At 40.1% G+C, this 22,379-nt stretch overlaps 5 protein-coding genes across 14 annotated transcripts in view; 2 read left to right on the top strand and 3 right to left on the bottom strand.

Annotated features, from left to right (window-relative positions):
- mrtfbb (myocardin related transcription factor Bb) overlaps nucleotides 1-6,435 on the top strand; it is a 76,213-nt gene extending 69,778 nt beyond the window's left edge. For all 7 annotated transcript variants that reach the window (XM_071470297.1, XM_071470287.1, XM_071470329.1 and 4 more), the window contains 7 exons: nucleotides 694-941; nucleotides 1,186-1,318; nucleotides 1,421-2,359; nucleotides 3,147-3,257; nucleotides 3,530-3,661; nucleotides 3,763-3,823; nucleotides 3,904-6,435. In XM_071470297.1, coding sequence (XP_071326398.1) covers nucleotides 694-941; nucleotides 1,186-1,318; nucleotides 1,421-2,359; nucleotides 3,147-3,257; nucleotides 3,530-3,661; nucleotides 3,763-3,823; nucleotides 3,904-4,349 — 2,070 coding nt within the window. In that variant the 3' untranslated portion in view covers nucleotides 4,350-6,435. The remainder of the gene's footprint in view (nucleotides 1-693; nucleotides 942-1,185; nucleotides 1,319-1,420; nucleotides 2,360-3,146; nucleotides 3,258-3,529; nucleotides 3,662-3,762; nucleotides 3,824-3,903) is intronic.
- Nucleotides 6,436-6,582: 147 nt separating this feature from the next.
- Nucleotides 6,583-9,201, bottom strand: LOC139613605 (lipopolysaccharide-induced tumor necrosis factor-alpha factor homolog). Of its 2 annotated transcripts, XM_071470406.1 has the most exons (6): nucleotides 9,099-9,201; nucleotides 8,058-8,213; nucleotides 7,782-7,916; nucleotides 7,605-7,694; nucleotides 6,880-7,027; nucleotides 6,583-6,776 (listed from the first exon to the last, which is right to left on the bottom strand). In XM_071470406.1, the coding sequence occupies exons 2-6, from the start codon at nucleotides 8,194-8,196 to the stop codon at nucleotides 6,668-6,670; spliced, it is 621 nt and encodes a 206-aa protein (XP_071326507.1). In that variant the 5' UTR covers nucleotides 8,197-8,213; nucleotides 9,099-9,201; the 3' UTR covers nucleotides 6,583-6,667. The 2 variants fall into 2 exon arrangements, with proteins under 2 accessions (XP_071326507.1, XP_071326500.1); XM_071470399.1 differs by lacking the exon at nucleotides 9,099-9,201 and having other exon boundaries at nucleotides 8,058-8,734.
- A 96-nt stretch (nucleotides 9,202-9,297) lies between these two features.
- snrnp25 (small nuclear ribonucleoprotein 25) lies at nucleotides 9,298-11,405 on the bottom strand. Of its 2 annotated transcripts, XM_071470428.1 has the most exons (6): nucleotides 11,288-11,405; nucleotides 11,054-11,179; nucleotides 10,208-10,298; nucleotides 9,954-10,059; nucleotides 9,757-9,831; nucleotides 9,298-9,650 (listed from the first exon to the last, which is right to left on the bottom strand). In XM_071470428.1, exons 1-6 carry the CDS (start codon nucleotides 11,363-11,365, stop codon nucleotides 9,593-9,595), a joined length of 534 nt encoding a protein of 177 aa, XP_071326529.1. In that variant the 5' UTR covers nucleotides 11,366-11,405; the 3' UTR covers nucleotides 9,298-9,592. The 2 variants fall into 2 exon arrangements, with proteins under 2 accessions (XP_071326529.1, XP_071326520.1); XM_071470419.1 differs by having other exon boundaries at nucleotides 11,054-11,365.
- A 302-nt stretch (nucleotides 11,406-11,707) lies between these two features.
- Nucleotides 11,708-13,618, top strand: polr3k (polymerase (RNA) III (DNA directed) polypeptide K). The gene is made up of 3 exons (XM_071470456.1): nucleotides 11,708-11,955; nucleotides 12,135-12,222; nucleotides 13,433-13,618. Exons 1-3 carry the CDS (start codon nucleotides 11,845-11,847, stop codon nucleotides 13,558-13,560), a joined length of 327 nt encoding a protein of 108 aa, XP_071326557.1. The 5' UTR covers nucleotides 11,708-11,844; the 3' UTR covers nucleotides 13,561-13,618.
- A 196-nt stretch (nucleotides 13,619-13,814) lies between these two features.
- On the bottom strand, nucleotides 13,815-20,725 carry cdip1 (cell death-inducing p53 target 1). Of its 2 annotated transcripts, none has more exons than XM_071470438.1 (5): nucleotides 20,570-20,725; nucleotides 18,462-18,611; nucleotides 17,505-17,663; nucleotides 16,632-16,908; nucleotides 13,815-15,709 (listed from the first exon to the last, which is right to left on the bottom strand). In XM_071470438.1, the coding sequence occupies exons 2-5, from the start codon at nucleotides 18,535-18,537 to the stop codon at nucleotides 15,598-15,600; spliced, it is 624 nt and encodes a 207-aa protein (XP_071326539.1). In that variant the 5' UTR covers nucleotides 18,538-18,611; nucleotides 20,570-20,725; the 3' UTR covers nucleotides 13,815-15,597. The 2 variants fall into 2 exon arrangements, with proteins under 2 accessions (XP_071326539.1, XP_071326548.1); XM_071470447.1 differs by lacking the exon at nucleotides 20,570-20,725 and adding an exon at nucleotides 19,884-20,452.
- Nucleotides 20,726-22,379: the final 1,654 nt, after the last annotated feature.

Raw genomic sequence — 22,379 nt, 5'->3', positions numbered from 1 at the left:
TGTTTTGTCATTGTGAAAGTCACTTCAGTTTAGGGGTGAACTGAATGTCAGTATTCAGCCAAGTCAAACGCAGTTCAAAGAACAACAGGGTTTAAGTCATTTAACAAATCCTTGGTTTTAAATGTGTGCCAGCTACAGTTTGTCTTCAATTAGGGTCAAATGACAGGCTGGCTCAGACAGGCTCCTCATTCAGGCCGTGTAAAATCTAAGCCAAAAATCAAAGGACGGGGGTGAAGCAATGACTTGTGCATTTATCATAATCCAGTTATCCTCTGAGCATAAGATGAACTCTCCCTCCCTTGGAATATGATGAGGGGAATGAATTTGACAAATTGGAGGGTGTGTGCTTGCTTAACCCAACTTGAGTTTCTGGTTTCATAGTTAGGACCTGCTGCTCTTATGCCAAGCCATTTTCATGTGTATCCTGTAATTGCAGGTGGTAAAACAATAAGGGTCACATTTCCACTACCCGTTTCCTCATCCTGCAGTTCTCATCGGGTGTCAGAACAATGTTCCACCTCAGCGCTTCAAGCTATAAAAATCCAGTATCAGTTCCAAGGCTTGCAGTGTTGGTACTGGCAATGTTAACTGTATTCCCTGATAAACTGGACTGAGATCAGTCACAGGGATCAAATTTCCTCCAGATGCTCCTCTCAGGTTTTACATGCCCCTTTTCTTTGTTGTGCTCTGCAGCAAAGCCTGCCCAAGATACCTGGCGATAAAAGCCGCAGCAGAAAGAGCAAAGAGCCCAAACCATGGGTGAAAAAGTTGAAGTACCATCAGTACATTCCTCCAGACCAGAAGCAGGAGCTCAATGAAGTGCCGATGGACTCTGCTTATGCCCGCCTCCTGCAGCAGCAGCAGCAGTTCCTGCAGCTGCAGATCTTAAGCCAGCAACAGCAGCAGTACAACTACCAGGCCGTCCTGCCTGCCACAGTCAAGTATGTCTTCATTCAGCAGCACAAACATTCCTTTTACATTCGTTTTTTACTTTAATTTTAATTTTCTACAAACTCAATCAAATGCCCACAACTGGTTTTGGAGAATGTGAGACTCTCTGCCATGACTGTTTGGCCACAGCTGCTGTTTCCTGCCCATGGTTTCCTACACAGAAGCTGTTAATTGTGAAAAATGGATGATAGTTCAGACTCTGTACTCCCTTTTTCTTCCATCTTATTACAACAGACCGGCAACTGAGGTACAAACCAGCTGTTCCAGTGTTCTGAGTGGAAACACTGCTTCTGCTCCTGTGCAGCCCCGCCACACTCAGACGAACCGCAAGCCGGATCACTTACCAGCAAATCTGGATGAGATGAAGGTGACACTTTGCTGCCTGCACATAGTCTGACTATATGCACCCCATGCATGCTGCAGAGCAAAGTCTTGAGAGATATTTTATGATAATCTGTTATGTTTACAGGTGGCTGAGCTGAAAATGGAACTAAAACGCAGATCTCTGCCCGTTTCTGGGACTAAGACAGACCTGATAGAGAGGCTAAAGTTGTATCAGGAGACCTCCAACATCCAGACTGCTGCTGCCATGGAAACAACAGCTGTCACAGCAGCCTCACAGTCTGAAAACATAAGGTTAACCCCACCTGTGTCCCCTATAGCCTCCAAGGTGTCCGGTCTGGGCATAGAGGACAGTAGTATGGCAGACAGCCCGGCAAATACTTCAGATGCTCTGTCTCCAACTTATGTTGCTCCCTGTGTGAGCTCCCCACAGAGAGCTCCACAGGAGGAGTGTCCCACAGAGACAAGGTCCAATGAGAAAGACTCTGCCAAAGACAAACGTCTGCATGAGAAGGACTCTGAAAAGGACAAACGTCTGCATGAGAAGGAGCGTCAGATTGAGGAGCTGATGAGGAAGCTGGAGCAGGAGCAGAGGCTGGTGGAGGAACTGAAGATGCAGCTGGAGGTGGAGAAGAGGAGTCAGCAAGGAGACTCTCCACCTCAGCTCAGCCCTCTTGCTCCCATCCAGATCAAAGAGGAAAACAGGTCCCCCTTAAACTGCTCCACGTCCTGTAGCTCTCCTGGTCTGCCAGTGTTGGTCAAACAGGAGGAGGCTGCAGATCAGAGCCACTTAGCTGCTCCAAACCAATTCATCATCAGCCATCAGACCATCAAGCTGCCTGAAACCCTGCAGTCTGTCCAGGCCGGAGCGCAGATCCTCCTGCCTGCATCCCTTCCTGCCTCAGCAGTCACTATCCAGCTCCCAGCCAACAGCATCAAATTACATCCTACTGTTAGCAGCGCAGCCGCAGGCCTCATCCAGACCTCTGGACAGGTGCCACAGAAAATAGAGGCCTCAGCAGCATTACAACAGCAATGCAGCACTCACACTCAGCCACTGACAAAGGTAAGAAAACACACTAATGCTTGTGCAGACTGCCTCAGTCTACCTCCTTATTTGTCATCACTATCAGCTGAGGTAGATTTGGATTCCTTTAAAATGTACAGACTTGAATTGTATGTGATCAATTGCACGTGAAACGTGTGTGCACCTGAAATCATAAAGTCTGTTTTCTGTGCAGTAAATTGTCGTTAAGTTGCACATCATAGAGGGGGCGCAATGTTTTTGATGGCACCACTTAATATATCACATATCATATGTTTTTCTCACTAACAATCAATTACGTGCTACCATGGGTAATACATCTTGCTCGTTGCCACAGTAATAACAGGCCTCAGCTGGTTGGTGAAATATTCCACTCACATCAAAAGAAGGCCTGTGGAAACATGGGCTTCTGGGGCAGGTGGTGAGTGAGGGCTGACCGGAGCGCCCTTACTGCCCTCTGTCGTCCCTCTGCTCTGAGCCCAACACGCAGCCAGAATTAGCAACAGAAGCCGCAGCTCAATGCAAACACAGCACTCATGAGTTACACTGCGTGGCACTGCAAACTGATGCCTCAGCTGAAGAGAACCCACAACAATTCCATTTAAGTTATTTTGCTTAAAAGCTGGTGATGCAATTCCCAGTTACACTGATCCTCTCCTGCTTGGTTACTTAAACAGAAGTATCTCCCACAGAGAGCGTGTTGCAATGCACTACTTTTCCATAGCTGCAGCAGAAAGCATTTGACCCACATTGATTGCATTAATGCATGCCTCTATGCTGATGCTGACTTGTCTAAATTGCTCTGCAGACATGGAGGATGGATACCACAGCACAAAGCTTACTCAACACATTTCCAGCTAGTGGATGTCCTGCAGGAGCCTCCACTGGCCAGCCCCTCCCCAAAGGACCTAGGAATAAGGTAGAGAATGACCCTTTAGTTTTTTATACTTTCCCTTTCCTTTTTTTCTATAAAACACTTTGCAGCTACTGCTCACTGTTTACTGTTCGTGGCTGGACTCTCTTGAACTGTGTCGGTGGAAATGAGGTAAATTTGTATAATCAATGCATAACTGGCACCCTGGTTTATTTACTTCTTTGTACAATGTGGCCTGCATTTGAATGATGGTTTGGGTCAGATGTGTCCTGTTTTTCATTTGGTGTAACCCACTGTTGTCTTTTCCTGTTCAACAGTCCCCCAGTCCGAGCCAACCACCGTTGATCTTTCAGCAGCCAACTTTCACAAACCACGTGTCGAAGTGTAAAGACCCACCCCGCTATGAGGATGCAGTTAAGCAGACACGCAGCATGCTAACAGCTGCTCAGGTGAAAAATAAAATAACAATGTAATACTCTGTATTGTACAGTATATCCCTAAGTTGTTACAACAGCCACTAAAACATTTGCTGGTTATTATTTCTCTGCAGGGTCCCACTGCAGCCAGCCAGCAGATGGATGACCTGTTTGACGTGTTGATTGAGAGTGGTGGTGAGAAATACCGGAATTTTCTTTGTAAATTAGATCAACACAATCATGTTTTTGGATCTTCACACTTTTTGTTTTTTCAGAGATCTCCCCCTTCATCAGACAGGATCCTCCCAGCCTGGACAAGCCTCTCCCTGTGACTGCCAGTGTAACCACCCTTCCTATCAACATGGTTTTATCCCGCCCTCCCCCAATGGTCCAAGTGGGCCAGCTGCCTGCTTCACCCCTTAAACCCTCAACCAGCCTGGCAGCGCTGGCCTCTGACACCCAGCTGGACTCCCTCCTGGACTGCACACTAGGTGCTGACACTGAGCCTCAAACACTGAAGCTGATGGAGGACTTACACTCACCCATAGTCACCATGGACGTGGACTTTAATGAAAACACACCACCCTCTGCTTTGACCTTGCACAACACCAACATGGACAGTATGGACTGGCTGGACCTTACCCTGTCTGTGCCAGCAGACATGTCAACACCAGTGGGTGTCTTCTCTTCTGACTTCCTGAATTCTCATGAACTGTGCTGATGGAAATGAGGTAAATTGGATAATCAGTGCATAACTGGTATGTTCATCAGTATAAGGCGTATTAATCAATATATTACTGGTATGTAATCCATATACTGCATATTATTTGTAATCAAAAAGTGCATTTACTTGTCTAATTGTGCATAGAACGGCAGGAAAAGGGAAGTCAGTTGGACTAGTGGACGTCAGAAAGAGCGTGCAGTGGGAATTGCCAGTTTTTGGGGAACAGTAGAAGGTCACAACACATCCCACAAGGAGTGTGGAGTGCAGCGTAGGAGAGAGGGTCATGGAGGTTTAAACGTGCAGGTTGAGAAAATATCTCATCTCTGCATTCTGGATCCAGACCATTAATATGTCCGATTTGTACTTTGTACTCTCTGTTACCCGAAAAATAAATGATTGTGTGATAAAGATAAGGTCAAGTTCATCTGAGTTCGGCTCCGATGAATCCATCAGTGGATGTTTCAAATCGTTATTGAAGACGGACAAAATCCAGAACAACTGCACTCGAACTGGGACTGAGTTCTGTTAAGGTGAACTCTTACACCTGTCAGGGCCATTTCAGATGAACATCATTTTTAATTTAAGGGAGGAATGATTTTGTTTCCGTGAGATGGTCAGAGCTGTTTGAGGTTTGGGCAGCTCTGTTCTGCTTTTTAGCCAGATGAATCAGTAATAATCAACTCATGCAGTGTCATTTTAGACGTTGCTGGATTGCTTCTCTGATTATCTGGAGAGACTGACATGACATGACATGACAGGACTGGTACTGGCAGTTTTAGCTGATAGTGGAAGTAACTTTTGAGCTTACTGCTGATTTGTTATCAATCTCTTCTCACATTTGTCCTCTTCGCCCTCCGATCTTAATGAATGTACATTGTTTTGTTGTCTGTGGTAATAGCAGAAGCTACTACTACTATCAGAACAGACTGTAAGCACACAAGCACTAAGTGTCAAGCATTTCTGACAGAGGTTCTTGCAGATCAGTCGAATCTTATTGTCCTTTCATGGGTGATAGGAAAACTACAAAAAGGAGTGTGCATCTGTACACTGTGTATTATATTGTAAGACCAGTTGTTCTATAAGCTTTAAAAAAGGAGAATCCTCACTTATAGTTACTGTGTTGCACCGTCAAGACTGTGTCCAAGTAGATAATAATAAATTGTCACTGGAACATCATTCACTGTTTTAAAATCTGGCAGAGTGACTCTTACAGGTTTTAAATGACTGAATCAAGATCAGCTTGATTTTTTTGGTCAGGTATTTATTCAAGAAGGAAGAAGTGCAAACGTGGCAGGCCATACTACACCAGGATCTCTGTGCATAGCAGTACAGAGTAACAACAGACACAGCCTACAGAGAAACAACAGTATTCATGAGTATTACCCAGTGTGCATTTGTGCTTTACCCTCTTTTTATTCTGAAATAACCATAATGCATTGCAGTTGATTTGTATGGTAGTGACACCTGCTGGCCACATCTGCTTTTCTTTTCTTTTTTTTTTTTTTTAGCAAATTACAAAAGACGACATCTTGTATGAAGGAAATAAAATTCAGTGTCAAATAAACCTTTATGCACAAGACGGTGCATGACAGCAGCACAGTGTGTTGGCGCCATGCTGGGTGTGTTTGGGCCTAATTGACAGTGCAGTTTGCTGTTTTGTTGGATTATTTTGGATTCACTCTGCCTCTGCAGGTTATCTGGAGCATCGCTGACAAACACGTCTGAATGTTGTGAAAAGGAACATATGTGACTGGTTTATTTTTCATTTCCTTTTTTTTTTTTCCTGTCGCCGAATTAGTGCCTCATTTGACTATTCAAATGTCACCCTTTCTGGATTATGTGCTGGAATGAGAAAAAAAGATTCTTTACTATACTAGTATAATGCAACAGCAGGAAACATTGTAATGCATAGTTTGTATGCCATGTGTTTTACACATTGTGTATTTATGTTATCTTTTATACAAATGTAGCAGTTGTTTTGTAAATACAGAGATTATTTGGGATTTCATACTCGGCCTATGAGCATCTGCAGTTCGCCATTTACCCTTTAGTGCTTGTTATTAAAAAACAGTACAACAAAAAAGTTAAATTTTGTAGTTTTTTTTGAACAAATAGACTCAGCTCACTGTGTTTAAAGCCTGAATACAGAAGTGAACAGATCTTTAAAATTGTATTCTGTAACAGTCAACATCACACATCTGATACACACGCTTCTGACTTCAGTCCATTAAAAAGAGCCATGCTGCTGAAACACTACTTCACCATTAGGTTGTATGGTCCAGTGTCATCTCAGTCTTCCACTGCATGCTTTTCTCTCAGAGCTTTTTGATAGTGCTGATTGATGATCGACACTTAGGACATCTGTGTGTGATAGATTTGAACGTATCGAGGCAGAAGGGAATGAGGCAGCAACCAGCCACACACCTTTAAAACAAGGAACAGGAACAAAAATCAAATGGAAGCGTGCACCCGCGGCTACACAAACAGGCAAATAATTTGCCATGGACAAAGAGCTGGAGGTTCATACCCAATCAAAGCTGTCATGACACACACCAGCCAGGTCACACTGCTGACAGAGGTGAAAGTCTCTGTCATGATGTACTGCCGACATTCTGGGCACTGTGTCCTGCATGGACATGAAGGAAGGTTTTCCACATCCAGAATCACTTTAGGGGCTGTGAAGAGAAGAAATGATGTGTGAAAGTGATAGTTATATCATGAAAAAAAATAAATAAATAAATAAATATATATATATATATACATACATATTTATTTATATACATATTTCTCTAAAACATTCAGAAATAAAAATGTTTATGCTGTGTCGTCAGAAATATGGCTATCAACAGATGAATTGGAAGAATAAATGGTTTTCATCGGGGAGCAGAGTTTGTATGAACTTTTGATTAGATTTATATCTTTATATTTTCAGTCGTCCTAAAAAGGTGCAAAAGTACTTAATGAGTGAATGCACTGGGACTGACTGCACCTTGTTGTTCTTTTCTTTTTATTTATTTTTTTGTTGTTGTGTTTGCAGATACAACTGTCTAGCGAATGTCAATCAAATGAATAATGAGTTTTTCAGCCTTCACAGTGCAAACATGTTGCTCAGGTGAAGCACAATATATATATATATTTTTTTTTTTTTTTTTTTTTGCACCGACGTAGGCCTGACACAGACCCAAAAGTCTCCAAATCCTGTTCTCACTAGATGTGAGTGTTAAAATGAGCCTCCGTGCATCACTGACTCACCAGGGGTCGTAGGTGGAGGCTCAACATAGAAAATATTTGTGCCAAGAGGAGGATCAGGTGCACTCTTCTCACTGGACTCAAACCTAACCTCTAACAGAGAAGAAAAAGAAAGAAAAAGGTGGTTACAAGGTCAAAGAACGATGGAGTGATGACTTGCTGCAGTAAGTTGGGACTCACCTTTCACGCAGTTCTTCTTGTCGTTGGCAGTGAGGATGGTGTCGCGGCTTTTCTGGAGTTCAGCCTTTCTTTCAGTCAGTTGCTTCAGTTTGTCATCAATGCTGTCGATCTCATGTTGACTTGAGGCTGCTTCCTCTGGTAGACAAAAAAAAAAAACACTCATACATATAAGATACAATGGAATAAGTATCTTTGGTGTGCTACTTTATTATCAAGTGCCAAATATCTGTCTGGTTTTTGATAAAAATAAATTTCTGTCATGCTTCCATATGTCACCTGTTTGTCCAAATTCAGCACGTTTCCTTAATTCCTGAAATATGCTCAGGATTTTCTTCCTCTCCTGAAGTTGCTGCCTTTTCAGTGAGAGGTAGTTCAGTTCTGCAGATATTGCCTTCAGATCTTTGACTGAAGTCATGGTGAACCCAGATGAAGCTGAAAATAGGAATTGTGGGATTGTTTTTAGCCAAGGTCTCATATGTTAGAGTCTTTACTTTATTTGTGTGTTGTCTGTGTGTTGTCTGTGTGTTTATGCTGTTAATGTTCTGTCCTGTGGTTTAGAGCAATAGAGTGCTGAGCGGCTGCACGTATCTGCGCCACCATGTTTATAGATTCAAACATCAGATTTTTTTTTTTTGTAAAAATGTTATGTTAACATTATATCAGGTCAATTGATTTACATTCTTCTCATACTCTTAATATTTTCAATTCTTAGCAATCCTAGCCTATGTGTTGGCTGTAAATGATCCATTTATGGCTTAATTATACAACAGAAGCAAGAGCAACAGTGCTATTGTTCATTTCCAAATTGTTGGCAAATTTACATTAGACAAACTAGGCAAAAGCAATAAAAGGCTGACCAGAAAAAAAAAGGCACACTCACTCTTCACTGTACAAAGTCCAAAACATGAAATTCATATTAAAAAAAACACTTCAGTTTGGTTGGTCACAAAATAAGCTTAAGATTGAGTCAAACATTTCCTTAAAAAAAAAATATATATATATATATACATTTATATATATACATATATATGTGTATATATATATATCTTTTTAATGTTGAGCCAGTAGATGTATCAAAAAAATCATTTAAACTAATAGATAATATGCTAAAAGTAATTTTCAAAGCAGCAGTTCACATAAACAGCATAACATAAATCTCAAGTCTAATGCTTGTCACTGGAACTACATCATACTCTCTACTACACTGTAAGAAGCTGAAACATTCCTCAAACATCTCAACTGCTAACGTCATGAAAGTCTCATTTAAACTGTATGAAAGAGAAAATTATTACATTAAAGAAAAAGGGTGTGTGTTACCTAATTTCCTCAGCTGCTCCCACTGTGCCCTGTGCAGGTAAAATTCAAACTAGGTAAACAAGGGCATGTACTGTTCATTTCTACCAGGGAAATATTCAAATCATCACGTAACATTTTCAACTGCCCCGTCTGAAAAAATGTTGCAGAATGTTCCTTTTGAGATAGAAGCTCAAAACACAACACAAAACATTAAATAAAATACTTTAATATATTTTAATATTTGCAGACAATTATACAAAAAACACAGTAAAAAAAGGGGGGAGGGGCTCAACAGCCAGTATCCCAGATATTTATTCACATGTGGCCTCTTTAAGAAACAGCAGAGTTTATAATGTGTACTGAGATATTCACAACATGACCGTCCTGAACACTTAAAATAAAACAAGTCGTATTGTTATGAATACTTTGTCAAAGTCACTTCAACTCTGAGAAACTGGCAGCATCAGTGCACGCTGCGGGAACTGGTGTTTTTTTTCCCCATCATGGCAAATATTTCACTTTTTCCTCAGTCTCTTCATGAACGTCACTTCGTCCCTGTTCCTGATCCCGTAGCTGAAGATGTATATAAACATTTAAAAAAATTAGGAGGTGAAAAAATGGTCAAACAGTGTTGATGATAATGGAATCACAGAGATAAGTGATAAGTTCATATACTTACTCTTTAAGCCTCATCTTGTCATCGTCAAGCTTTTCCCCCTGAAATATCAAATGATAAGTTCTCCAAACATATCTCCTGTAAAAGAAAGGAAGCAAAGATAGGGAGTGAAACAAATGATAACTCGAAATATTAAAATCCCTTTTGACTTCCTGTGTTTGTTTGTGTGTGTGTGTGTGTGTGTGTCTGTGTGTGTTTACCAGCTGATATGTTTCACTCCACCTTCACGTTGTTGTTTCAGCTCCAAAAATCTGCAGATGGCCTTCTTCAGATCAAGGACGGTAGCATTTTGCACCACGACTATGGCTTAGGGAGAAACATTTTTTTAAATTAATAGTTCTAATAATAATAATAAGACAAATACAAATTGTGCAGTGATGTCCACCCATTTAAAGAAAAGACGGAAAAATGTAATCAGAATAGACAAACGACATAGAAACAGTTCAACACTTACGCATTACTTCACCATCCGCTTTTAAAACCCTCACAGTCATGGCCTGACCGTACTCCAAAGCAATCTGAGAATTTACCTCCTCCAGAGTCACCTTAAAAAAAAGATCAGGAAGAACATTTTACAGCACATCTTCTATTTATATTCATATATTTCTTACTTTATATTTTTACTTTTATATTCATATTTTAATGTTATTCTTTTTACACATTTTTTGAGTCTTTCCTATGTTTTATATGGTTACACTGCAGGGGCTGAGGGAAACGTTATTTCGATTCATCTGTATGTCTTGTACATGCGGCCGTATTGACAATAAAGTTCATTTTGACTTTGACTTGGCTTCTACCTACAGTATCTATGCAGATTCTGATCTCTGTCAATCAGGCATTGATAAAATAGGACACTCAGTCATATGGTTGGAAACAAAAAGGTAAAACATCATGAACTTTCAGCTTGTGCTGAAACGATTATTCAATCAATTATTAGTCAGTGAACAGAAAATTAAATGCCAATAAGTTTGATAATTCATGAATTGTTTGATTTATTTACCAGACTAAAAAATGACACCGTCCTTTCTTCTGGCTTGTTGTGTATATGAATTTAAAAAATGAAAGATCTCTGCAGAGAATCTGAAGCACTTTTCTGGTCTTCTATCCGTTCAAACCTTTTTCACAATTCATGGGAACTGTCAGTGTTTGAGAAGTATAGATGACCTTCCCTAGATTCACACACAAACACAGTTTAATCTCAGAGAGTCCACTTGGCTTCTGTGAAATGTGGAAACTTAATTTAACCAAGTGTGGCTCTCAGCAGATTTAGAGTCATCTCAATATTTGATGGCTAGAACACCTGGATTGGGAGGTCGCAGAGCAGAGGGTCCTGCACAAGTCGAGCGAGTCCTTCCTCGAAAATATCCAGGATCTCTGAGTGAGGAAGAGCCTCCTCATCTTCCTCCTCTGCATCAGGGGTTGCCAGGTTCTGCTTCTGCACCTCCTCCCCATCTTCCTCCTCTGCATCAGGGGTTGCCAGGTTCTGCTTCTGCACCTCCTCCCCATCTTCCTCCTCTGCATCAGGGGCTGCCAGGTTGTGCTTCGGCGCCTCCTCCCCATCTTCCCCCGCAGACTGTGCTCCTGCGGCGGTGTCCCGACTCTGCGCCTCCATCGCCAGGAGCTACAGCAGCAGCAGAGCCGCTTCACTGACTCTCAGATTCACTAAATACGGCTCTTTTTTTGTCTTCACTGAAAACTGCGGATCCACGCAAGCGAACAAACGAGTACCGCACAAATTATATACCGGAAGGATAACTTTGCTCAATATCAATAGTTCCCTTTAGTAGACGTAATTTCAGACACTGATATATTTCATTAAACAGCCAGGTATTGCTGTGAATATCACTATTTAAAGGCTACATCATTATTCGGATGTGTTCGCTGTTTTAATACAAAACCACACTCTGTGTTTATATTTTGTTTCCCGCCGAGCTGTAAAAAAGGGAACTCCGGCGCCGTTTCCGGCACATGTTTCCAGACTGTTTACGGCAGAGAAGCTGAACGGGGCTCGCAGTCCGTGTGAGATCGTGTGGTTATTTTGGGTTTGTTGCCTCAGTTTCCAGCTGGTGGTACACATCGTTCTCGGCTAACATGCTGCTTTTTTGTCCGACCTGTGGGAATGTTTTAATTGTCGAGGAAGGACAGAAGTGCATGAGGTTCGCCTGTAACACCTGTCCCTATGTACACAACATCACAAGAAAGGTGAGTTACCCGATTAAACATCATGGCACACACACACACACACACACACACACTGTGTCATACCTACAAACCGTGTTACTGATTCGATTTATGACATGGCGCTTTGTATTTGAGATACTGCTCCAGGTTTCGCTGGTGGATTTTTCTTGAGTTGAGGGTTTTTGTTTTTCTGGCGGCAGGTAAACAACAGGAAGTATCCCAAGTTAAAAGAGGTGGATGATGTTCTTGGTGGAGCTGCAGCTTGGGAGAACGTGGACTCAACAGCTGGTGAGTGACTCCCTGGCCTCGCTGTCTTTGAGTGTAAACTTTTGTTTATCCCTCCTTGTCTCTGTTTTATATTAGTATCCTGACTTGATTGCACCTTACTTTAAATTGTAATGCATGTTTTGACACATCAGTTGTGTCTGATATCTCTGCGGCGGTTTCAACCTATATTAAGGTAACTGGAAAATTGAATTTATTAAGTACAAATTCACATATATGAAATACAGGGTGTACAAAAGTATATACAGTTGTATTCTGGGCACATTACATCTATCACTTGAGGCAGTGAAAGTAAAAAGGGGCTGGATTCTACAACAGGACAGTGATCTGCAGCAGGCCTCAAAATCCAACATGAGAAACACAAGCTGCAGACTTTACAGTATTTGAATGATACAATCTATTTGTGCATGAGGTAGTGTGTGTCTACCAAACTTGTCTTTATGCACTTTGGTACACACAGTTTACTGCGAGCTGCCTATAACATTCTCTGTCATTGAAAGCTCTTCATAATGGAATGACCACATTCAGTAGAGTCGGGGAGTCTGTGTTATTATACATCATCATGGTGGCAAATTTAAATATTGTAATAGTTCACTTGTGTTCATCAGCTCTTTGTGAAGTTGTGAATCTTTTGCCCACAGCAACAGAACACACATTCCACACTGTGCTTCTTTGATTTAAACTTTCATCTTCAAGTCCATTGAGATCTGCTGTCAGGTTTTTATTACAAATGCAGAATAACTAGTGGTTTGAATGGTAATAATTTAAAACCTGTAACATAAAATATGAAATTCTATTAAGACTCACTGTCACAAGCCTTGATACCACAAGGTGTGCCTTATTCTGTGTGTGCAGTATTATAATGGATTTTATCAGCTTCAGGTTATTTCATTTTGATCATCTTGTAACACATGAAATTGTACTATATACACAGTGTAGAGCATTTATGTAAGGCTGCATGTGGCCCCCTGAGCTCTGTCAAATTTGTTCAGTACAGTTGAACTTTGTAGTAGACTGTCAGCTGAAACTCATCTTCAGTGTCTCTTTTCCTTGGCTGATAAAATTAGTTCTGATACTAATGCTAATGAAATTTGAATGTGACTTGTTTATTGAAATGTTTCCTGTGTAGGTTTGACTCAGACAGGCGATTTGTGTTCTCTTTACACTACAAACCAAATGTCAATGACACTTTCCATTTTGTCTCTGTTCTCAGAAACCTGTCCCAAGTGTGAGCATCCTCGGGCGTTTTTCATGCAGATTCAGACCAGATCAGCTGACGAACCAATGACGACTTTCTACAAATGCTGCAATGCCCAGTGTGGACATCGATGGAGAGACTGACACCTTTGCACTTTGATATTTTTAATGTATTAAATGCTCACGTGGCATAGATTATTAATAGTAGAGCCTTTATTTATTACCAACAGGCCTTGAGTTTTGATTATTTCAGGTTTGTGCAGTTCCCATTGTGTGGGCACAGCTGGACAAACAAACACTTTTTGTCTTTGCAGATCATGGTTACATGCAGTGGTCACGTTCACTTTCCAGGCATAATGAAGTTTCCAGATAACATTAAAATGAGTTTCAATGAAAAATCATGTTCTGATTTTTATTGATAAAATAGTACCTGTATACAACAGTCAAACAAATTTTTGACTTACATAGTTATACATATCACAGACATTTAGACAGCAATGCAGATCAGCATTATCCACAACAATGGCATACTGTACTTTGTATTAAAAGTTCAAAGCAATCCTTCAACTCAAAATGGACACTCTTGCACAGCTTAGCTAGCTTCAAGAGAAAAAAAAAAAATCAAATGCACATAGTCAAGGAACTAACCAGTGAGAATTATTCATTTCGATGTGTCGCTCATGCAGACAAACGCTGCACTTGGCGAGCAAAGGTGAATGGCAGATCAGGCATGCTGTGGTATTACAATGGTCCTTTTGTTGTTAGTATTTATCTCAATGGAATCACAATGTCATTTTGCAAGATGACTGATACAATCATTTATTTGAAGCTTATTCCTAGCAGAGAGATTACTTTTTTGTAATTACAGTATTAGCCCTAAGACATCTGTAGTTATCTAACATGCATCTGAGCAATGCAGGTAATCTTAAAGGGCTGGTGCCATATTGAGAGGGTAACAGCCTAAACAGTGTTATGTGATGATGGTGCCATCACTTTTGTTTGTCAACCAACATCTCTACTTAAAACTAGCTACCTGTTTACTGTGGCAGCAAAAATCAGCCAGCAGCATCGATGAGAATATAGAGAGATATGGGCAGGGAGGGGACACAGGGTTACCAGGATGTCATGCATTGCATCTTCATCAGTAACAGTAAAACCCTCCATCTGCCAACTCTACTTCAATTCTGCTACAGTCTGAATAAGTGCTGGTATGGTGGGGTGGGGTGAGCTAACAGCTAACCCAGTGAAAGCCAGAATTATACACGGCTCATTTGATGAATTGTAAATTGCATCTTTTCCCCTAAAACAAACAATTCTCTGAGGATGATAGTTTCTATGAATCTGTCAGAGGGGCAGGCGGGCAGGGACATTAATTTTAAATTAAAAGTGCAAATGTTAGCTTTATTCTCAAAATTAAGTACAGCATGGACAGAGGGCGTCGATGTCTAATCGCTCAACTATAAATCTCTAAACATTTTGTTACTGCTCACTGAATCCCCAAAGACTAATAAATATAGCAAGTAACATCAATCTTGGGCAATCTGGTTAATTTGCTCACATTCAAAAAGGGATCATGATAACAAGAAAAAGTAAGCCTGTTAGAACAAAATTATCAGACATGGACAAAAATGTTCACAGTTCCTAAGATTAGACAGTTGTTAAAATAGTGGATAAAATACTTCAAATAAATAAGGGAGAAAAAAAAACAACAATGGTAACTCAGCATGTTTGACTTCAAAACGCTTCTTGCTTCTGAGCAAGCTTCACAGATGATTTCTAATAAATAAAGTGACCTTTTTCACAGTTTTCTCTAACTGAGGTTGTCTTTCCATATGTTTCCCTCATTTACATGCATAACATCACAAGCCTTTTTCCATACAGAATCAGATGCACCCATGTGCCTGCTACTCATCAACCTCTGAATATTTTAGTGCCTGACATCCTCTGTAGTTCAGTGAGAGATTTGTACATTTTAAATGCATGTTTATACATGAAATAGCTATGCTGATATATACAGTAAATATTCTGTGAAGTCATGAGAAAACTGCACTTACAATTTAAGAGGGCTACACAACACTTTGCAAAAATGGGGGGGGGGGGAGCCTGACACTACCAGCAGGAGGAGCTGTGAGTTTATGTGTGGCGCATGTACATGTCTCTGTAGCATACAGCTGTCGGTGGTTAGCATATACGCTTGTATGTGTAAATGTAGCCCTTACAGTAGGGGCAGGTGTGTGTCACATCCTTGAGGTCATCAATCAGGCAGGGAATCAAGCAGCAGCCTAAATCACACCTGAAAATGAGGAACAGACAGTCAAAATATCATATTTTATATTATTATAAATTGAAACATCTGCACATGGTTTTATACATTCAGCACCCAGAAAGTGTTGTGGTGGAAGAACACGTGAATTTGTTTGAACATGACAACCTCTGGAGTCAAGAACATTGTCAGTATAACTCTAAGTGACATTGTTATAATGATTGTATTCCCTGTGTGTCCTAGTGGAATAGAGGCCACAGACAGCTCTTTATGCAAGATATGCCAGTGCATAATACAAAACAGACAAGCAAGTTGACAGATTTGTCAATGTGTTGGTGGCACTCTTGTAACTCCAAATGTCTGCATATTCAGAGCATATTTTGTCTTTGAATTTGCATATGTCTCGCCCCTTTAATTTGCATGTCAGTCCCTTTAAATTTGCATGTGTCGGCATGTGTGTAAGCAGCTGCCCTTGCTTTGCATTTAAGCGGGTTGCTGAGCACAGGCTGAACTAACAGAAAGTAAAAGAGCATGATCATGAGTTTGCACCACTATCTACTTTAGATTTAAATATTAAAAGACAATCATAGATTGTACCAAGAGGTCATGATCCAGGCAATGGACAAACAAGACAATAAAAGACATAAAAGACATGATTATAGCTTTGTTAGATATTTCAGTAAATTTTTTGTACATTCAATAGCCCAGCTTGGAAAACCTCAATTCTTGTATCCAGTTGAAGGAGCCCTGTGTTACTAAGAGCTGCTTCACTTTTAGCCTTAGCCACCCTTTAGTCTTATGTGCGTAACATATATTCATAAAGCAGGCAGTTTGAGGCCAACAATAATCTTTCACAATGCTACAAAACTCGCCACAAACATGTTTAGATTACCTTAATCAGTCTGCTATCAAACATCTTTTCTGCTTGTGTTGTGAAATGTGATCTACTTACCCTACAAAGAAGCAGAAGAGGCAGAAGAGTGTGTTCATGAGCCCAACATCGTGGGAGATGCGGGTGATGATTGCCTGCTGACAGTGTGGACACACAGTCTGCACTGGTGATGTCTGGAACATTTCCCCCTGCAGTACAGTCACAGTGGTGGCTGCCCCTGGAGGAGCCAGGACGGTCGCTGTGTGTCCTCCCATGTGGACAAAGTGACTGGGACCAGGGCCCATCTGTCCTGGCATCGGATGAGGAAAGTGACCTGGGGGCGGTGGGTAGGGGCCACCTGAATAAAAAATAGAATAAATTAGAGAAATTATAAAAAATTAAAAACTTAAACGTCCTGTGTATTTATATGAACTGAAGAATATACTCTATGTACATTCAATGTAGATACTGACAGGACTAACAATAAAGTCACCTAAGTTTCTTGCTGGAATTTCTTTCTTGAATAATCTTTAAGCTCCAACAAGTGATACTAACAATGAAAACTGAATCCAATAACTATTGTGATAGAGTCACTAGTACTACCAAACCCACTGAGAATTAACACCAAAAATGGCAGCTTTATGCAGCTTTTAGCAAATGTATACTCTTTGTTTTGATTTTCTGGCTCCCACCAACTGAAACTGAAGCTGAGCCAAAGTAAATCAGTGACTGGTGAAGAAAGCTTAAGTTCCAGATATTTTACTGGGGACTTTTTAGACTAAGCCCATGTACAAAGGTGAGTAAACATTGAATTTACATTCATCAAAAGGCCAGACATTAGCTAACACATTTGCTTAACACAATAGCCCTGACAACTTTACATGTGGCAGAGTTTCTGTCAGCATGTTTTGATGCTTTATTTTTTATTTTATATATGGTATCTGTCTGCAGCACCTTGAGGTGGCATTGGCATCGGCATCGGCATCGGCATGGGCCCTTCTCCAGGGACATGTGGGGGAAGGAAGCCTGGCTGTGTGGCCTCGTAGGGTGGAGGACCGTAGTCTGGAGGCAAGGGCTGTCCCTGTGGAGGAGCAGTTCTTACAGGAACTGTTTCTGCAAGATAACACACACACAAACACACACACAAACGGAATTGAAGGTAGAGTCAACCAAAGGAAAGAATTCACACCACAATATTCTATCTTACATCTAAGTAAATAACGTACAATTCACCTATTATCAATGAAATGTAAGGGCCCCCATCTATATATGCCTGGAAAGTTATTTGTATTCTTGATATTGTGGTTTAGATCCATTCAACCTGCTTTCATACCTGAAAAAGTTACATTAATGTCATCAGAGCTATTCACAAAGATCACTGAAACTTAGGTTCAGATTTCAGTCTCAAATTAACATGAAACCAAACTCAAACTTCCAAGTCAGTTTGCACTGGCACAGTGTGAGCAATGTGTTCGAGACACTTTTCTTCTTTGTGACAGTTTTGTGATTAGTTAAGTGCATTCTGGGACTATCTTTAAGTCTCGATAGTGACCATTTACTGTCATCAGTAAACACCTCCTGTGTTTGGAGGTATATTCTGGAGTTGATCATCAATTTTTGATTTGATGAAGCAAAACTTACAAATTACAAAAGGGTTTGTTATTAGAACTGTGATTTGAAACGTGACTTGGAGTTAAGGAAATGAAAATTGAATCCGAAGACAAACTTAACTTGCAACACTGGATGTCTCAAAATCATAACATAGCAAACCATATTTCTTTTAAACTAAACAAAGAAAACAGTCTTAACTGCCGTGTCTCACATTAAAGGAAGGACTTCAGTCAACACAAAGACTGTATCTCTAAGTGCTTTTTCACATTCATCAAAATTCTGCACATTTTGTTTTATTACCAGGTTGTCCATTCTTCTCCTCAATTAGCGGGGCACTAGGACCTCCGGGGTACGGAGGAGGAGGATCACTGGACATACTGGCCGGGTGTCTGGACAGGGAGAGGGGATGGACACAGAGCTCCTCTCACAACCCTCCTGTGGACTTTCACTCTGTGAGAATTAAAAAAAACAAAACATGCACGGTTAAAGTCCCATACCTCATTACTCTCTGACACAAGCTTCTCCCAAGTCATAAACTGTTCCAACAACAGTCAAAAAGGCTAATGAGGTACATGGTTTAACTGCTGATGTCAGTTTACACATGTGCCAAGTTTTAGAACAAGCATAATGTGGAGGAGTTTTCAGCAGTTGTGTGATTAAAACACTGAATGATGATGTTAATGTTCTTTTATTGCCCTGGTTTATTGAAGCTTACAGTCTGTTATTACTAATCATAAAAACAATGGTACTTTTATATCTGTGTGGAAACTACTAATTTTCTAACACCAGATCATGAGGATATAGGATGTTGCAAGTACAATCAATTGACAAAGATGACACTCCAGAGTAATGGAAGCGTACCCTGGTAATCATCAGCACAGTTAAGAGGGTATTAACAAAAAAAAATCTGTACACACATCTGTACTGTCATTTTGCTATAATGACATGACCGTAGAGACCTGCAGGTAAATCTGAACACAGCTAAGAGCACTGTGCAACTGTTTGGGCTGGGGCTCAAAAAAATGTTACTTTACCGGAAACAAACTGAGGCTTCTCAGGTTTGGGTCAGGTGAGTCATTCATTGCGTCACAGACATGTTGTTGTTGTTGTTTTTCTTGGGTTATTTTGAGGCTATGTTTAGTATGGGATTACTGTCCACACACTCAACATAATATATAATATGTTCAACTAACAAAAAACAACTAACAAAAAAGATTCCACCTGAGGAATCTGGCAACCTGTAATATAAAAACTAGAAGGGCGCAGACCTCTTCAAGACCAGCACTACATAAACCTTAAGATCAAAAAATTCAAATTCATAGTAAATAATCCAGATCTGCCCCAAAATGTATTGGTTTCTTCCCCTGACTCATGCCCCGTCCCTCCACCTAAGGTGCACATCGGTTCAGTACTTTTTTGAAATCCTGCTGACAGACAAATGAACCAACAGACACTGCGCAAACAAAATTTGCTTGGCAGAGGTAATAACAATGGATAGTGTTAGTTTCAAACAATCGGATGGATGTCATTCTGTGATGTTGAATACTCCTATAAAGAATAATGGTGTTACTTTAGTGGCTAACATGCAGCTCAAAATCAAAACTCAAACACCGTCATTTACCACTCAGCAGAACTCCCTACTACTCCCGAAATCGGGTTAACAAAACCCAGCTGACTGACTCAAAATCAGCAGTGACATTTAATCACAAAAAGACGACTTACTGTGCCCGTTTGGAAAAAAAAACAAAAAAAAAAAAACAATCAAAGTTTGCTGTGAGGCATTGCTCCTGAATTAATGCTAACGCTTCTCAGCTAAGCAACTACCTCGCTAACGCTAGCTGATGTTTGTTTTTTAATCCTTCCCCAGATAATCCAGTTCAAAACTACTTGCACAACTGACCATGAACAACTTAGTTGCGTAATGGGGGCTAGTGGAAGCCAGGCTTTATGCTAATTTAAACCGGGTCTCGTATCTAGTACAAGCATGTAACATTATTATTATTATTATTGACATTAACTGACACGGTTGCTAGCGGATATAACACAGTGATGTTAACATTACCAGGGTTGGTTAACTGACAGGTGGACGATAATTTCTTTCACCTAGCTTCTATAATTGGTTAAGGAGCGAGTGATAGCGAGTGTTTATTTGTACTTAGCTGGTTGGGTAACTTAAAAGACAGGGATGGGTTTGTTCAGCTAAAGCAAAGCAGAGCAAAGCATGTTTGCTAATAGTCGTTAGCTAGCTAGCGAGCTAGCGTCGCCAATTTAGGCACAGAAAGCACGGACTAAAAGATAAAGCCAGAAATTTACACATCAACAAACTGGATGTCTGGTACATCGCGAAACACTGTTTCTGCTCACGGCTGTAATTATTCAGCTGTCGGTGTACCAAAAAGCCACATTACCTGGTTGTGGGGAAACCGCAGCTCGCCCGCGGTGTAGCTGAAGTTTGTTTGACGTTAGCAGCTCCGACATCCGTTGAGGCGGATTAACTCCTCACGTCAGTAATTATCGTTTACACACATAGACGCGAAAAAATTACTCCAGTCCATTGTCGCATACTCCTAAAAATAAACACGAAGATTGAATATACACGACAGAAAAGGGGCTGTAAGGGGCTTCCGTTGAAATAATAATAAATTAAATACAGTTTTAGAGATAACTTTGTCTATCCTCGTCTACATATCAATTTTAATATTTATTTATTCATCTGAACATATTATTGGAATTTACTGCTTTAAGTTGTCTCAGTTGATTTGGGGGGTATTTAAAATCATGAGTTGCCCCCCAGTAGTCACAGTGAGGAAATGCAACAATACAATTAATAGTAAAAGATAGTGTTAATAATAAAACTGCTGTTAATATCAGTATTAACGTCTTATTATCAGTGATTACTTTAACATTGACAATATAAGTTTTTAACCATAGTTTGATGTGGTGACCAGTCTGTCCTTTTGTAAAACAGGGGGCAGTGGTTAATCTGAGAGTATTTACACTTAATCACTTAATCAATAGCTAACACACAGTGTCATGCATATAAAATCATAAAAAATCATTATGAGTGTGATCATTAAATTACACTGAATAAAAACAACAGCATCAGTGTTGGTAATTTTGCATTAATTGACTGGTCTAGTTGGAAACACCCATGATGGAGGAGACTGAATTGACCACCAGATGACAGCAAACACTCGCACATATTTTTGGAAAAAGACTTGGCCCCTTAACAAAGAAATTCTTTGGCGTTTTCTGTTCTGTTCTGGAAAATTCTTCTCCAACATTAGCTCATCGCCCTTTGTTAATTACTTACTTACTAATATTTATAGCTGCATACTGAATGGCTTGGAGAGATGAATGATGAAGTTATGTGTTTGCAAATTGTCATGCTGGAGGATTAGAAAACCATTCATTAACAATCAATGAATCCATTAATTACACCTAATGAAGCCTTTAGCTGTGACACAACTGGGACATGATATACAGACAATAATTATAGTGGAACTAACATGATTATACGATTATTGATATATTTTATAAAAGCTATTGATACCTCTTTTCTTTCAATTCTCTTATTCTGTTTTGATAAGATTTTACTCTTGGTTTCCTCTTGATGGGGAGGTATCGCAGACCCCATCTACTTTGTCCCTCAAACTTCATTAACCCTCCTGTTATGTTCCTGGTCAAATTAACCCGTTTTAAAGTTTGAAGATCTAGGAAAAATAGTTAAAAGTATTTTTTCAGTATGAAACTTCTTCTGCTTGCTTTAATTAGTGTAATCAGTGTAATCAGTGTAATTTAAATCAAAATTTAAATGTTATGTTTCAATGTTATGTAAAACTATTGTGTTTCATATGTTGGTCTTTCAAAAGCAATAAAGTGGTGAAACATTAAAAAGTTTAAACATGCATTTTTTTTAAATTTTTTTTTTTAATGAAAAATGAGTGAATTATCCTAATTGAACCATTACCTGTTAGAGGTAAGGAACACCATTGCACTAAATATTGATAGAATAGTTAGTAATGGAGTTAGTAATGAAATATTCACAGTGCTTGTTAGGATTCTTCTGGTTTCGGACATCTTTTGGATAATTAAACATGCACTGGGTGAAATTGACCCGGGAACACCATTGCTGAACATAACAGGAGGGTTTAACAGCTCTCCTCCTCCCCTCCCTGACCTCTCCGCCGGGCGGTCCCCTGACACAAGGCGAGCGCC

Source organism: Trachinotus anak, unplaced genomic scaffold (genome assembly GCF_046630095.1).
Source record: "Trachinotus anak isolate AG129_WGS33_773 ecotype Australia unplaced genomic scaffold, CSIRO_AGI_Tana_v1 ptg000003l, whole genome shotgun sequence".
In the NCBI taxonomy this organism is placed as follows: domain Eukaryota; kingdom Metazoa; phylum Chordata; class Actinopteri; order Carangiformes; family Carangidae; genus Trachinotus; species Trachinotus anak.
This window is presented reverse-complemented; position numbering and strand designations above follow the sequence as displayed.

Excerpts from the sequence above, each read along its gene's own strand:
- LOC139613605 (XM_071470399.1), bottom strand. The coding sequence starts at position 8,256 with ATGAGACCTTGGCTAAAAACAATCCCACAATTCCTATTTTCAGCTTCA. Across the intron at positions 7,695-7,781 it reads CAAGAAGAACTGCGTGAAAG|AGGTTAGGTTTGAGTCCAGT; the intron begins GTGAGTCCCAAC and ends CTTCTCTGTTAG. Across the intron at positions 6,777-6,879 it reads GTCATGACAGCTTTGATTGG|GTGTGTGGCTGGTTGCTGCC; the intron begins GTATGAACCTCC and ends CTTGTTTTAAAG.
- cdip1 (XM_071470438.1), bottom strand. The coding sequence starts at position 18,537 with ATGTCCAGTGATCCTCCTCCTCCGTACCCCGGAGGTCCTAGTGCCCCG. Across the intron at positions 17,664-18,461 it reads GGAGAAGAATGGACAACCTG|AAACAGTTCCTGTAAGAACT; the intron begins GTAATAAAACAA and ends GTTATCTTGCAG. Across the intron at positions 15,710-16,631 it reads CTCTTCTGCTTCTTTGTAGG|GTGTGATTTAGGCTGCTGCT; the intron begins GTAAGTAGATCA and ends CCTCATTTTCAG.
- polr3k (XM_071470456.1), top strand. The coding sequence starts at position 11,845 with ATGCTGCTTTTTTGTCCGACCTGTGGGAATGTTTTAATTGTCGAGGAA. Across the intron at positions 11,956-12,134 it reads TACACAACATCACAAGAAAG|GTAAACAACAGGAAGTATCC; the intron begins GTGAGTTACCCG and ends TTCTGGCGGCAG. Across the intron at positions 12,223-13,432 it reads GAACGTGGACTCAACAGCTG|AAACCTGTCCCAAGTGTGAG; the intron begins GTGAGTGACTCC and ends CTCTGTTCTCAG.
- snrnp25 (XM_071470419.1), bottom strand. The coding sequence starts at position 11,365 with ATGGAGGCGCAGAGTCGGGACACCGCCGCAGGAGCACAGTCTGCGGGG. Across the intron at positions 10,060-10,207 it reads AGCGGATGGTGAAGTAATGC|CCATAGTCGTGGTGCAAAAT; the intron begins GTAAGTGTTGAA and ends TTTCTCCCTAAG. Across the intron at positions 9,832-9,953 it reads GGAGTGAAACATATCAGCTG|GAGATATGTTTGGAGAACTT; the intron begins GTAAACACACAC and ends TTTCTTTTACAG.